The 14,313-nt window shown below is 44.0% G+C and overlaps 1 protein-coding gene across 1 annotated transcript in view; it reads right to left on the bottom strand.

Moving 5' to 3' along the window:
- Positions 1-1,822: 1,822 nt before the first annotated feature.
- The window catches only part of LOC147617413 (vesicle-associated membrane protein 727-like), a 30,475-nt gene continuing 17,984 nt past the window's right edge, over positions 1,823-14,313 (bottom strand). Inside the window, exons 4-5 of the mRNA XM_086775668.1 lie at positions 2,513-2,575; positions 1,823-2,399 (exon numbers count right to left, since the gene is read on the bottom strand). Coding sequence (XP_086631794.1) covers positions 2,253-2,399; positions 2,513-2,575 — 210 coding nt within the window. The 3' untranslated portion in view covers positions 1,823-2,252. The remainder of the gene's footprint in view (positions 2,400-2,512; positions 2,576-14,313) is intronic.

The raw sequence follows: 14,313 nt of genomic DNA, 5'->3' as shown, positions 1-14,313 counted from the left end.
ACCATCATGTCTAGGCCTCAAGCAAGTCACGGATTCCATGCAATTGCGGTACTTCCATTTGAAGACCCAATTACTGATTTATGAATTTCATTTTGAATAACAATTAGTATAAAAGTGAGACAAGTAGGAGAATTAGTTTGGAAGAGCTTCTATTTTGGGGAAATTCTTCATGTTTCCTAAAGTTCTATTTGACATGAAGGATCTAGAATGAGGAATGTATGCCTGGCATACCATAATAGATCAAGGGAACATGGGCCTTGTAAAGGTCAAATTTGAGTACCCAAGCCATAATGCCAACTCCAACTTTGCTATAGTAACTCCTCCCTACCCCCTCCCACCCACCCAGGGCCAAACACCCACACACACCCACCCACCTCCAAAGGCCTTCCCTTGTCTTTGATGGTTTTAAGTATCAAGGGCGTGAGGTGCTCAAACCACATTGTAGAGTTGGAAGAGATTTTACAACCACATTAAAATTCACCAAGATGAAAATTTATTGGATGGAAAGGGATTCATGTCCTTGGATGGGAGGAAACGATCTTATAAAACCACCAAACATTAATGTCAAACTAAGGAGGCCCGGCACCATATTTACACCAAACATGTTATACATTTATGCATATCTTGCACAGTCGCTCAAGGTGGGACTAAGGTAAATATGAAAGAATTTTAGATAACCTTAGTGCCCTATCCAAGTGGTAGAAAATTTTATGTGAGTGCACGATATACCTTTCTTTAATCAGGTCTACTTACAACCCTTGCATTTACAAGATGTTCATCATCTATTATTATTGACTTACAATAGCAGTGTTCAATATTCATATGTATACATACACGAAATTATATTCACAATAAGCATTATACACACACCTTATCTTCACTTTCCCCTTTTGCCCTTCCATACACAAGATAAGAGCATGGGTGCAAACCTCTCATTGAGAGGTGGAGCTTCTTATCTAGATTATTATATAGATGTTACCTCTCCCACTTAAAGTTTTATCCATTGCTTAACTGTATTCTGTCAAATCAAAATGAACTCATGGCCTTGAAGGAGATGAACACCTTTTTAATTAAATGAGCAGATCCCGTGCAAGGTTATTTTACATTTTCTGTAGTGTGTGTGGATCAAAGTGGACTAAGGTGTTTATATGTTAGAATGTTTACATAACCTTAGGTAATATTTCCCCTTGTTAGTTTTTCAAGTGAAATCATGCAGTAACAACCAAGGGGGTGCCATTGAAAAACATGTATGATTTCATGTGTGCATGAGAAAATTTTTCGACTCGGTCTACTTATATGGGGGACACCACCTCATTTTCTCTCTCTCTCTCTCTCTCTCTCTCTCCCAAATTGGTGTATGCATACACGTACATGTATATGCACACCTTAATGGAAAGTTCAGGTTGTATATACCATTGGTGTGTGTGCACACGCCAATAAAAAGTCCAGGCTGCAATGTGTCTACACACAGCTTCAAATCATCAACTCATGCATAGTAAAGACTACATCAACAACCAAGAGATACAGGTTAATGTATAAAGATACATCACCTTAGAAGATAAATCTTCAAAGATCAACCATCCAATAGCTCTCTCTCTCTCTCTCTCTCTCTCTCTCTCTCTCTCTCACACACACACACACACACACACACACACACACACACACCCCTTAGAAGATAATCTTTACAGATAAACCATCCAATAGAGAGAATCATGAAAAGCTTATTTGATTCGTGCAAGCCTTTGACTGCACATGTATCACACTGGATTGTGATGTTCCCTCGTGAGAGCAAAAGGCCAAATAAAGTTGGGAGATGCACACGAAAACAAGGACAGATATTTTCCATCATAAGATCACAACTTTAAAATCTTTGACTCACTAACCAACTTCAGAATGACAATCTTTTGGCTTAAATTTTACATCTTACAGCACATACAGTTACAATATATGCTCCAGCTTGAATGAACAGCAGCACCCCATTCTAGATCTCAGATTGCAATGTTACCTGCTCCTAATCTGAAAGAGCACCCCAAGTGGAAGACCCAGTTTTACACCAACACGAGAGTGTATCTGGAGATGATACTAAACCAAATATCTTGGACTTAGCTTACAGCTCAGAGCCAAGGCTGAAAGAAGTTTCTTTGTTCTTATATATACATCGAACACCAGATATCAGGTGTCTCTGGAGGTCAGTTCTTATTTCTAGTGAACAATGTTGTAAAATAACCCTCACCAACGAGCCTTTTTGTTTTTTATTTACATCTGAAACCATGGCAGATAGAAAGCCATACTATTAAGATAAAAAGGAATGTGATGCCAAACACTGCCAGCTTTATTTTGAAGCCTTGCAACCACATCTTCCTCCGCAATTGTCTGCCTTGCCGTTGAAAGCTGTCTGCCTGCTCAGCAAGGCTCATTACAGTCAGTCTCAGAATATAACTGGACTATGCAATATTTGAGGAAGACAGACTGTGCATAATAAAAGCACAAAACTAGGTGCAGAGAAGCAGACCTGAAATCGAAGATTCTCAGTTTTGTCAACTAAAAGCTCAATTCTTTCACCTCGATCGAGAAGCTGTACAAACATTAAAAAATTAGAGACGAAGAACAAACCACAATTGAAAGACAACAAAAACCCATAAAACACGCTTCTTAACATCTGATTGGCGTGACATTCATGTGATACGCTATGTGCTGAAGTTATCACTGCATAGCTGAAAGGCTTGTAAGGGGAAGATCAGTACCCACTCAAGTGAAAGTTTATGCCTACATTTGAAAACCATAGAAGCCAAGTTCGCTATGTGCTGAAGTTATCATTGCACAGCTGAATTTCTTTATCGTACATTTTTCTTTGAAAGGCTTGCAAGGGGAAGATCAATACCCACTCAAGTGAAAGATTATACTTATATTTATAGATCATAGAAACCCAGTTGTATGTGGATAATCTGGACAAGGGAAGGCCCCCAAGCTTGCACTCGTAAAATAATTTCTGCTTGGGTAATTCAAATACTTCAAGAAGGAAGAGGCGAAAGAGGGAGGGAGGGGTTGGCGGGGGGGCAGGCTATTCCGCCCCAACATGGTGTCCCTTTCCAAATCTCTTTTCAAAGTGTTGTGGGTTTTGGCTGTGACCATTTGAACAAATGTTAAATCACATTAGTAGTCTAATATGCAAGTCCCTTGCTTCGGTTACACGAGTGTTGAAGGATCTGCCAAAAATTGATGAGCTTGAGGAAGTCTTACAGATGGTACAGATTGCCTTTTACAAGGAAAGGAAGCTAGCTGCTAAACCGTTGACCTAGCATCTATGGTAGGATGGTTCTTGAATTTTAAGGTATCACATCTACAATCAGTCAATGGGAGATTATCCAGTACAAGGACTTGCATGGCATCCTTACTAGCATATGTGAATGGTTTTAATGTCAAGCATGTATTGTCTTTGGATGCCTGCTTGATTTGTGTAAAGGTTGATCTAGTAGAACCGAAGATGCCCAGAACCACTAGATTGTGCACCTGAAACTGTAGGTTAACGGGTTTTCTCGCATGTCAACAGATGGTAAGTATTTCTAAACACTCGGTTTTACTAGCAGACATTACTTTGGTTCATAACACGTCTTGCAAGTTCATATTACATAAAAAAACGGGCAGGACAATAGCCTGAATTGGGCATCCCTTCGTAGGTGGGTGTGAACCACCCTTATTGATGAATGTGAAGGGCCTAGGAGGATTGTGGGCTACCCATGCCATTTGGCACCCCCTCTTCACACAAGCGTGTAAAGGGGTGCATGAGCTCCCACACCAACTGTAACTCGCGGCGGCTGTGCCCGGGGGACTAGGGCCTTTGACACACTTGTTGATACCATCAATGCATATTAAAACATTAAAACATGGCCACAGCCTTAACACATATCTATCATCACTTTGCATAAAACATAAAGCTGGACAAAACATCCACAAATGCTGAAAATGGAGCTTGCACGAGTGACACCACATAGAGGCCGGAATGGGCCAACCCCCCCCCCCTTGGAGTATTTTATTACCCAAGGAGAATAATATCATGTACAAGCTTTGAGGGCCTTACTCTCCCCACTGGAGATGCCGGATTATCCATATACAAATGCCATAACACAACCCAACACGAGGCAACCAAGCCGGAACATAGGCTGTAGAAATGCCGAGCCAATAATATAATCCATATACCTCCGTGTGGGTACTGATTCTTCCCCAAAAAACCACGGGTCTTCATGCAATAGAGCTGGTACAGCAAGTACAACTCTCCATTCAATCGGTACAGCAAGTACAATGGCTGGTACAATAGGTACAATGGCTAGTACAGCCGGTACGGTGGCTGGTACAATAGGTACAGCAAGTACAAATGCTAGTACAGCATGTACAATGACTAGTACAACATGTACACTGGCTGGTACAACCGGTACGATGGCTGGTGCAGCAAGTACAGCAAGTACAAATGCTGGTACAACAAGTACAATGGCTAGAAATCATAATAAATGATTGAATACCCTTGCCTTCAGTATTTCTTCGCGATGGAAGCCTCCAAAACAGTCCCCAACAGTCGGTATTCTTCACGGGCAGCCTTCAAGAGAGAGAGAAAGAGAGTAGCCATCATTAGGTCAGCCTGTATAACTGTGGTAGAGGCTAGTGTGCAGTAAGAGAGCCTCTATTAATGAAGAGAGAGGACTCCAATTTATAGATTTGGGCCTCCCATGAGCTAAAATGGCAAGAGAAGGCTACGGTGACAAGTGGAGAGCCACCGAATAGCTGAAGTGACAAGTGTGAGGCCACTCGTCTCACTTTGGTCCACTTTCTTGCCACATGTTCCAATCTAAGAGATGGGTCCTTCCATAATCTTTACCCCGAAAAATATCCCAACTGGTAGACATTCTGTCATAGGCACTTTGCCAACTGTTGGTATCTGCTCAATTCCACATGTAATGACGCGAACAGAATTTCCATCGAAGTCACGCCAAAAATAGCAACTCTCCTAAATTTTAGGAGTGTGGTCCTTTGTATTCTAGGATAATCTCCCATTCCCAAAGCTTGTACTTTCCAAATATTTAGACATCCTGGAGTCCACTAGACTTCTTTCATACTGGAAAATGTCCAGGCTGGTGACATCCTCCCCAACTTCTTAAGAGTTGTCCGCAACTTTAAGCTTGAAGCAATATATCCAAGATATAATCATGTCCCATAAGAGGGCGAGACAAGACAGTCTCAAAAATCCAATATAACTGAAGAATCCATGTCCCAAAGAAATGGGTGAGACTAAATAAGTCTCCATAATACCAATATCAAAATCATGTCCCAAAATAAATGGGCGAGAATTCCATGGAAGATATACTAGACACAGGCACAAGAGCCAATTGTGTCTCAATCACCAATATCAATGAGATAATCATATGCCAACGAAAATCACCAACCAGGTGCTAAGACACTTAAATAAGTACCATGCACAAGAAACTAGTGTCTCACATAGAAACATGTGCTATGCACACAAAGTGGTGTCATTCAAGAGCACAAACCATGGTGACAGAAAAGCTAGTTCTCCATAGTTCTAGCAATCCTTTCTCCCAATCCCAACAGTTTCCATGTTCTCCCATATAATCCCAACTCTAATCAACAAGCATGGTGTGGAAACAATGAAACACTCACTCCACAATCGCAACACGAATCCATGTGTATAGTGGAGTGTTCATTGAATTGCCCTCTCACAATCCCAACATGAATCCACATGCATGGTGAGATGAACAATGAACCTCTTGGCCTCTGTATGGGGAGATAGTGATTCTAATATGGCATAAAGATAAATAAATCCATGTCCCAAATAAATGGGCGAGACAAAACATTCCCATAAGTCCAGATATCATAATCCAAGCTCAAAGCACACAAACATGTGCCAATCCACATGACCCTTGGCGTACACATAAGTCCCTTGCCAACTAGGTATCATGTCCACTTTACCACTTGCACTCCATGTTGGTGCTCTGACCACACACCTTGGACGAGAGGTGGGCTCAAGTAACAAGATAAAACAATGACTCGCAGGCATAAATAGCCTGGTGTTCCATAAGCATTTCTGCTGCACATAGTTCATAGGCATTTCGGCCCACCAACTCACTCTACCCTCTTAAGTGCCCATGTTCCCTTCCATCTGCTCTCTATTGTTCCACCCACACATGGTAGAAACAATCTTCAAGAGAGCACGTAGGACAAGAGAACACTACACACGGTATGTTGTGCTTGTCACTATCCTTTGAAGTGCCCATGTTTCCTTCCATCTGCTCTCTATTGTTCCACCCTCACATGGTAGAAACAATCTTCAAGAGAGCACGTAGGACGAGAACACTACACAGGGTATGTGAACCATGAGTTTCATAAGTCCAATGTTTCCCAAATAAAGGGAGCCAAAAAGAATAATCCATAAACCTGAGAATGGATCCAAATCCCTAGAAAAGAAGTCCAGGAATCCATAGACCTAGATACCATAATCCTTGTATAACATAACTCTTACCACATACTCCGTGCTAACCACACACCTCGGAGTAGAGGTGGACTTTATTCATAAAAACATCATATCCATGAGATATCCAAAGATTTCTTCTCTATAAACTCGGACAGATTCATCCATAGAAATTGCTTGTGAAGCCCAATATCTATATAAATCTCGTCCAAGAAAGAAATCTCCATAGATATAATCCATCCCAATAAAGGGAGCCATGAAAAGAATTCATCCCATTAAAGGGAGCCAGAACCTGAAACCATCTCAAGGCAAACAACAACACCTTTCTCCTTGCATAGCTATACAAGGGTTAGTGAACATCAAAAACACTTCATAGCAAAAGCACTAATTTTGCAAACTCAAAGTATACTTAGCTTTTCTTTGCAGGTTGGTCATGAAGCCAGAAGAAATATCTCGTCACCATATTCTTAAGATATCCTAGGATATATCTCCATATTGATAATATAATCCACAATATCCATATGGAAAGAGTGCTAAACGTGTGCACATAAAGCCAACTCCATACTTGCAAGATAAATTTTGTGAATTCATAAATCCTTAGACCAGCTCATGCTTTTGCTTCATAGGCTCTGAAGTGGCTGCCATGCTTAATAGCAATGATGGTAAGTGTGGTCCCCACTTGAGATCTTTTCTCTTCCTTATTGATAGAAAGAAGCCTCTGCTTCCAAGAAAGCCTATGCTCTGATACCAATGTAACTCGCGGCGGCGGTGCCCCAGAGACTAGGGCCTTTGACACACTTGTTGATACCATCAATGCATATTAAAACATTAAAACATGGCCACAGCCTTAACACATATCCATCATCACTTTGCATAAAACATAAAGCTAGACAAAACATCCACAAATGCTGAAAATGGAGCTTGCACGAGTGATACCGCATAGAGGCCGGAATGGGCCGACCCCCCCTTGGAGTATTTTATTACCCAAGGAGAATAATATCATGTACAAGCTTTGAGGGCCTTACTCTTCCCACTGGAGATGCCGGATTATCCATATACAAATGCCATAACACAACCCAACACGAGGCAACCAAGCCGGAACATAGGTTGTAGAAATGTCGAGCCAATAATATAATCCATATACCTTCGTGTGGGTACTGATTCTTTCCCAAAAAACCACGGGTCTTCATGCAATAGAGCTGGTACAGCAAGTACAACTCTCCATTCAGTCGGTGCAACAGGTACAATGGCTGGTACAGCAAGTACAATGCCTGATACAGCCGGTGTGGTGGTTGGCACAGCAAGTACATCAAGTACAAATGCTGGTACAGCATATACAGTGACTAGTACAATAGGTACAATGATTGGTACAGCCAATACGGTGGCTGGTACAACAAGTACAACAAGTACAAATGCTAGTACAACAAGTACAATGGCTAGAAATCATAATAAATGATTGAATACCCTTGCCTTCAGTATTTCTTCACGATGGAAGCCTCCAAAATAGTCCCCAACAGCCGGTATTCTTCATGGGCAGCCTTCAAGAGAGAGAGAAAGAGAGTAGCCATCATTAGGGCAGCCTGTAACCATGGTAGAGGCTAGTGTGCAGCAAGAGAGCCTCTATTAATGAAGAGAGAGGACTCCAATTTATAGATTTGGGCCTCCCATGAGCTAAAATGGCAAGAGAAGGCTACAATGACAAGTGGAGAGCCACACAATAGCTGAAGTGACAAGTGTGAGGCCACTCGTCTCACTTTGGTCCACTTTCTTGCCACATGTCCCAATCTAAGAGATGGGTCCTTCCATAATCTTTACCTCTAAAAATATCCCAACCGGTAGACATTCTGTCATAGGCACTTTGCCAACTGTTGGTATCTGCTCAATTCCAGATGTAATGACACAAACAAAATTTCCATCGAAGTCAAGCCAAAAATAGCAACTCTCCTAAATTTTAGGAGTGTGGTCCATATTCTAGGATAATCCCCCATTCCCAAACCTTGTGCTTTCCAAATATTTAGACATCGTGGAGTCCACTAGACTTCTTTCATACCGGAAAATGTCCAGGCTGGTGACACCAACCCCCTTCACACTCACGACTACAACGAGGAGGAGGAGGAGGAGAGGGGCACGGGGAGGGGGGGTTAGGTATTTGATGTTATGTATGTTTCCTCTCTCTCTCTCTCTCTCTCTCTCTCTCTCTCTCTCTCTCTCTCTCTACCCACGATGCAAATCTGCACTTTCCTCCCTTTGATTGTCTATCTACTACTACCCAGATAACATCATGCATGTGATTGGTGCAAAGTAACCCAACAATAAACTCCATCGAGATACTATGCCACATGGCCTCTGGTATCTCTAATGGATGAAGTAAGACACCATGCCTAAGACACTCTGCCTTATTCACTTGGCATTGGCTACACTTCCTCACGTAGTCCTCCACATAGGACCGCATGTGGCCAATAATAGTATCTCTTGACTAACGCAAGAGTTCTGAAAATCCTCGGGTGCCCAACAGCGCTGAGGACATCATGACACTCGAAAAGTACCCTCCTTCGCAATTCATCAATGTCTAGCACACAGACCTTTTCATTTTTAACCAATGGAATACTGCAAGGCTATCCTCTCTTCGGCACCACGTGATTCTGGACTTCCCATATCTCGCGAGCTGTAGCCAGCTGCCATATATATGGTAGTGATGTGTACGAACACATCACTTCTTAGCGATGTGTTCACACACATCTAAGTGATGTGTTCATACACATCACTAAGAACCATCCTGGGCACTTTTTCCCTCTTTAGGAGGCACATGTGATATATATGGTAGTGATGTGTGCGAGCACACTTAGGACCAGCCGGCCCACTTTTTCTCCCCCGTGCATGTGAGCACCCTCTTAGGTGTCCTTATCTTTTGTACGGCACTCACTTCATTATCACATAATCCACATCGAGTTGTGTGCCTCTCTCTCTCTCTCTCTCTCTCTCTCTCTCTCTCTCTCTCTCTATACTGCTCACGACTGAGTTCACTCTGAGTGAGTGTGTGTGTGTGTGTGTGTGTGTGTGGATGCTGCTACAAACCCTACCCCCAACATTTGGTATGAGAGCAGGACCTAGGTTCTCCTTCCTGCCGTTGGCTATCAGAGCACACCGCTGCTCACATACCGTGCGTCATCATCTTCGTGTTGTGCCATATACTGTGGGCCGTCGATTTGTGCTGCTCGTCGCCTCCCTCCTATCCGTGCCTCCCACTTCGTGCTTGCAGCTCAACCTGTGGCACTAGTGTGCAGAGAACTGCCACCCCCCAGCACAACCAGCGGCACAACCAACCCCCCCCCCTCCTCCCAAGGGAGCTAAGCGACTCCACAGCCGCTCAACTCCCGCGGGGGGGGGGGGGGGGGGGGGGGGGGGCGGCGCACAAGCGGCAGTGTGCCGAGCTCAACCCTGTGCAGCCTTACCTAGGCACTCCTCATTTTCGCTCGGCTCCAACCAGAGTTTTTTTGGGGGGTTTTCCATATCTTTGCTTTTCTGCCGCCTCCAGTCTACTCCGGTCTCCAGGTTGACCTAACAGCAACCACCTCCAGTCTACTCTGACCTTGGTGTCGACCTGCAGCAAGCAACCTTCATCAACAACACTCTCTATCTTTACACTTCTCTACATTTTAGTGCGCTTGCAAGAGTTACTTGCAGTCACTGCTCCTTTGTGTTTGGGTCAGAAAGATTATTTGCAGGTCTATGCAACCATACAGGTTGCATTCAATGGCGTTGCACTTGCAGGAGTGTTGGGCCAGTTGCATTTGGTAAGGGTCAGATATTGCATATGTTAGTAGTAATGGCTGGCAGTGATGTATTTGGAATGATTCGTGCTAAGGATAAGTTGGATAGCACCAACTATCCATTGTGGTCATACATGTACTTTTTGCCAAGGCTTTTGGATCATGATGATTGGGCTTGAGGCACGCCCTGCCTAGCCAGCACACCAGCATGCTGCTATAGGTGTTTCAGAGAGTGATACTACGTCTACTTTGATGACAAATCCCCAATCCCCTCCTATTGCAGAACAAACTAGATGGGATGGCAAAGATGCCAATGCACATGCTTTGATAGCATTGTCTGTTAAGGGGCGAAAGTGCCACACAAGGCACACGGGCTATGCATGACAAGGGCCCGTGCAGGGCAACAACAGAGGTGGCGGCCGGCGAAGTACTGCTAACAAACCTGGATGTGCTGATCAGAATGGTGGAGGTAGGTGGCAGCGGTGCTAACGGGCAGCAAAATGTCATGAGCAGTAGCAGTTGACTGGCGTAGCCTGCTCTAATACCATGTTAAGTTTATGGTTGCAAGGTCCAAGCTAAGGAGGCTGCAAAATATCCAAGGTGTGTGTTGTAGAAAGAAAGTTATATTAACATCTTTAAAAGACCCAAAGGGTGACCAAAATGATGTACTTGGTGTCCATGAAATCTCGTCATGGATGAAATAAAAAAAAGCAACAGTAAACTAAAACTGGAAACTGAAAGTATCTCAAACTTTGAGATTATACAAGATGAAAAATCTAGATCCTAAGGGTATAATAAATGATGGGATATGGGAAAGCTGAATAAAAACAATCAATGAACCCTTACGTTAGGCAAGGTCCCATCCAAGATGCCCATCATGGGTGATACAAGATGGCTAGAGACGTCAACAGCCTGCTGTGAGGATGAGGCTGCTCGATGGCGGGCCAGGATCTCGTGAATCTAGGGCTGATAAGCTGGGGGTGATTGGGGTCTGATGGGACGAGGGCATTTGAAACCAGCCTCTCGTAGAAACCAAAGTGCGGTAGACTAGCAATCACCTATCCAATTCTAGTCCAGACAAATAACAAATAAACAAGAGCTAGAATGCTCCAAAACAAAAAGGAGAACGACACCTATTGGCCCCAAAGCTTGGCGCCCCTTTCAGTATTTCTTTATTCAATTTCAATGGAAAAGCTTAACTGAGTACAACAAAGCCAGTCAAGGAAAAGAAACCTGCATGTCCAATCTGGCAACCCTCAAGACCTCTTAGCATAGAGGATACACATACAGATGTGTGTCCCACGAAAGCAACACACTGCTGTCTCCTCTAATCAACCAAGACAATGCAACACGTAAGCCTTAAGCACGCATCTGGCTGTTCCATGATCATAGCCTTAAACTCAGCCAAAGAACAAATCCACCATCTAACTCTGTTTCCACCCTTCAAACTGCCACACCCCTCCTCTCACAAAGGGCCAAATGAAACAACTCTGAAGCAGACGTAAGGTAGTGGAAAGAGAGAGAAAGATATTCAGCAGATTCACTGCTGTCACTCAGTCCAATCCTCCTCAAAAACACCAGCTCTGAGACTATAGAGTATGCTGTCCTGAAATTGCAGCCACCCGCCTTTGCCCTCCAGAGCTCACACGAGGGGAAGAGAGAGAGAGAGAGAGAGAGAGAGAGAGAGAGAGAAGGATTCAGCCTGCACCAGCTGCCCTGTACAAATCTGCACCAGCTGACCTGCGCCTGTACCTGCTGGCCTGCACCACATGCACCAGTCACCCCGCAGCTGCCTGCGTCAGAAAACCTGCGGCAGCCACCTGTACCTGCTGGCCTGCACCACATGCACCAGTCGCCCTGCAGCCGCCTGCGTCAGAAAACCTGCGGCAGCCGCCTGTATGAAACTTCGCGTGCACCAGCTGGCTTGCACCGCCTGTACCTACCTGTACCAATCGCCTTGCAGCTGCTGTACTGTACGGCTTCCCTTCAGGCGACCTGTACGTCCTCTCCTCCACGCAGCCAACGGACCAGCTCTTTTCCAAAAGCAAGAGAGAGATGGAGAGGGAGGCGTGTACTCTAAAAGTGGAGTAGGCCCCCCTCCATAATTATCCTAGTGGCCCTTAAAGTTTTTAAAACTTTCTAAGGGCCACCCAAGGTTATAAACCTTATAAATTTAATCCCTTGGTACTCTTTCACACTTGGGGTTGTCCACACATGTTACCTTTTTGTCCGGACACCCAAGTATGAATCTTTAAAAATTTATCTTGCTCACCGACCACCATGCCCACACTTGTGTTGTTCCAATTTCACAGGGTCATGACATACCCCCCTCTTGAAAAATGGCAAGCGTCCTCGATTGCAATCTGGTGATACAGCAAGACATCCAAAGTGAAAAGTACAATATGGCAAGATTAGTGTCCCAATCTCTCTAAGCCATGCATATGTAGCAACATTCACTGCAAACCAGTTGTATACCACTGTGAACCATACACAACCACAACATCCAATGTGACTAGTACACATATACCATAGAAGTCCCATAAACAGATGTACTATCAGTTATCAGTACCTTCGGGTGAGACAAAAGCTGCACCAAGCGAACTCTAGATATCATCTGAGCCTGTGTGTATCAAGGGAGTGGAGGTGCTACCCCCCTCTTGAGCATCAGGCAATGCTCCAAACCCATGCTCTGCTGAACCTGAATGAGCCGTAACAAGAGTCGGCTCCAACTCAAAGGCATCAAGATAAAGTTGCAAAACCTAAGGTGAATCTGCTAAGTCACCCTCCTCCATCCACTTCGCATCCATCGGTGAATAGTTCTTGAACTTCACAAGAGAGCGACGGGGAACTTTACCTCGTACCTTTCTTTCCTTATGTGCCAGTATCTGCTCTGGAATAAGAACCTCATCAAGTTCAACTTCCGCCTGAGCCTCATCTAATACATCCTCAGGCACATCCCCACGAAAAGGTCTAAGTAGACTCACATGAAATGCATTGTGAATCCTCGAGTGATATGGTAGCTTCAAACGACAGGCCACCTCACCAATCTTTTCCAATACCTGAAAAGCTCCATAATAGCGCATGCTCAACTTAGGGAATAAGCGCTCTTTACCCTTCATCTTTTTGAGCCTAGTTTTCTCAAATCGCAAAAGAACCCAATCACCCAATGCAAACTCTAATGCTCGTCTGTGATGGTCTGCTGCTTTCTTTTGCTTTTGCTGAGTTTTCTGGAGTGCCAACTTAACTCTCCGATAACCTTCATCCATGTTCTCCACATACTGGTCAGCCTCAAAGATCTTATCCTGTGTGCAAAATAGGTGGTACCTTCTTCCCTCCTTCCACAATCTCAAAAGGCGCATTGCCCGTCGAGGTATGGACAATGTTGTTATAAGCAAACTCCACCAAAGGAAGATACTTTTCGCATTGTTGCTTGTGCTCTGACACATAACACTTAAGAAGATCTAACACTGTGGAATTAGCCTCTTCCGCTTGACCATCTGTTTGTGGATGAAACGATGATGAAAACTTGATAGCTATACCCATGTTGTCAAACAACCCTCTCCAAAATAAGCTCGTCATCCGTGGATCACGGTCACTAATGATAGACGAAGGCATGCCATGATACTTGAAGATGTTCGCCATGAACAACTTTACCATGTGATCAACTTTGATCGTCTTACGCACGGGAATGACATGAGCCTGCTTACTAAACCTACATATGAGAGTCCAAATGCCATCCCGTTTGTGTCCTCGAAAGATCAAATATAAAATCCATGGCAATGCTCTCCCATGGTCTATCTGGAATAGGTAAAGGCTGAAGTATCCCTGGTGTCTTTTGACGGTCAAACTTCACCTTCTGACATACGATGCATTGCCTAACAAAAGCATCAACATCTCTTCTCAAGGTCGGCCAATAAAAGAAAGCCTCAACTGCCTTTACCGTGGCGTCAATACCTCTATGACCTGCATACAGTGGAGCATGACTTTCAATCATAACCTTGAGTCGTAACTGCCTGGTAACACACAGTCTACCATGCATCGACAAAAAGCCATCCCTGAGAGTGTAAT

The sequence above is a fragment of the Cibotium barometz genome, chromosome 36 (assembly GCF_041138505.1).
Source record: "Cibotium barometz isolate CiBa-2024 chromosome 36, ASM4113850v1, whole genome shotgun sequence".
NCBI lineage: Eukaryota > Viridiplantae > Streptophyta > Polypodiopsida > Cyatheales > Cibotiaceae > Cibotium > Cibotium barometz.
Note: the sequence above shows the minus strand (reverse complement) of the source record. Positions and strands in the feature narration are given on the sequence as shown.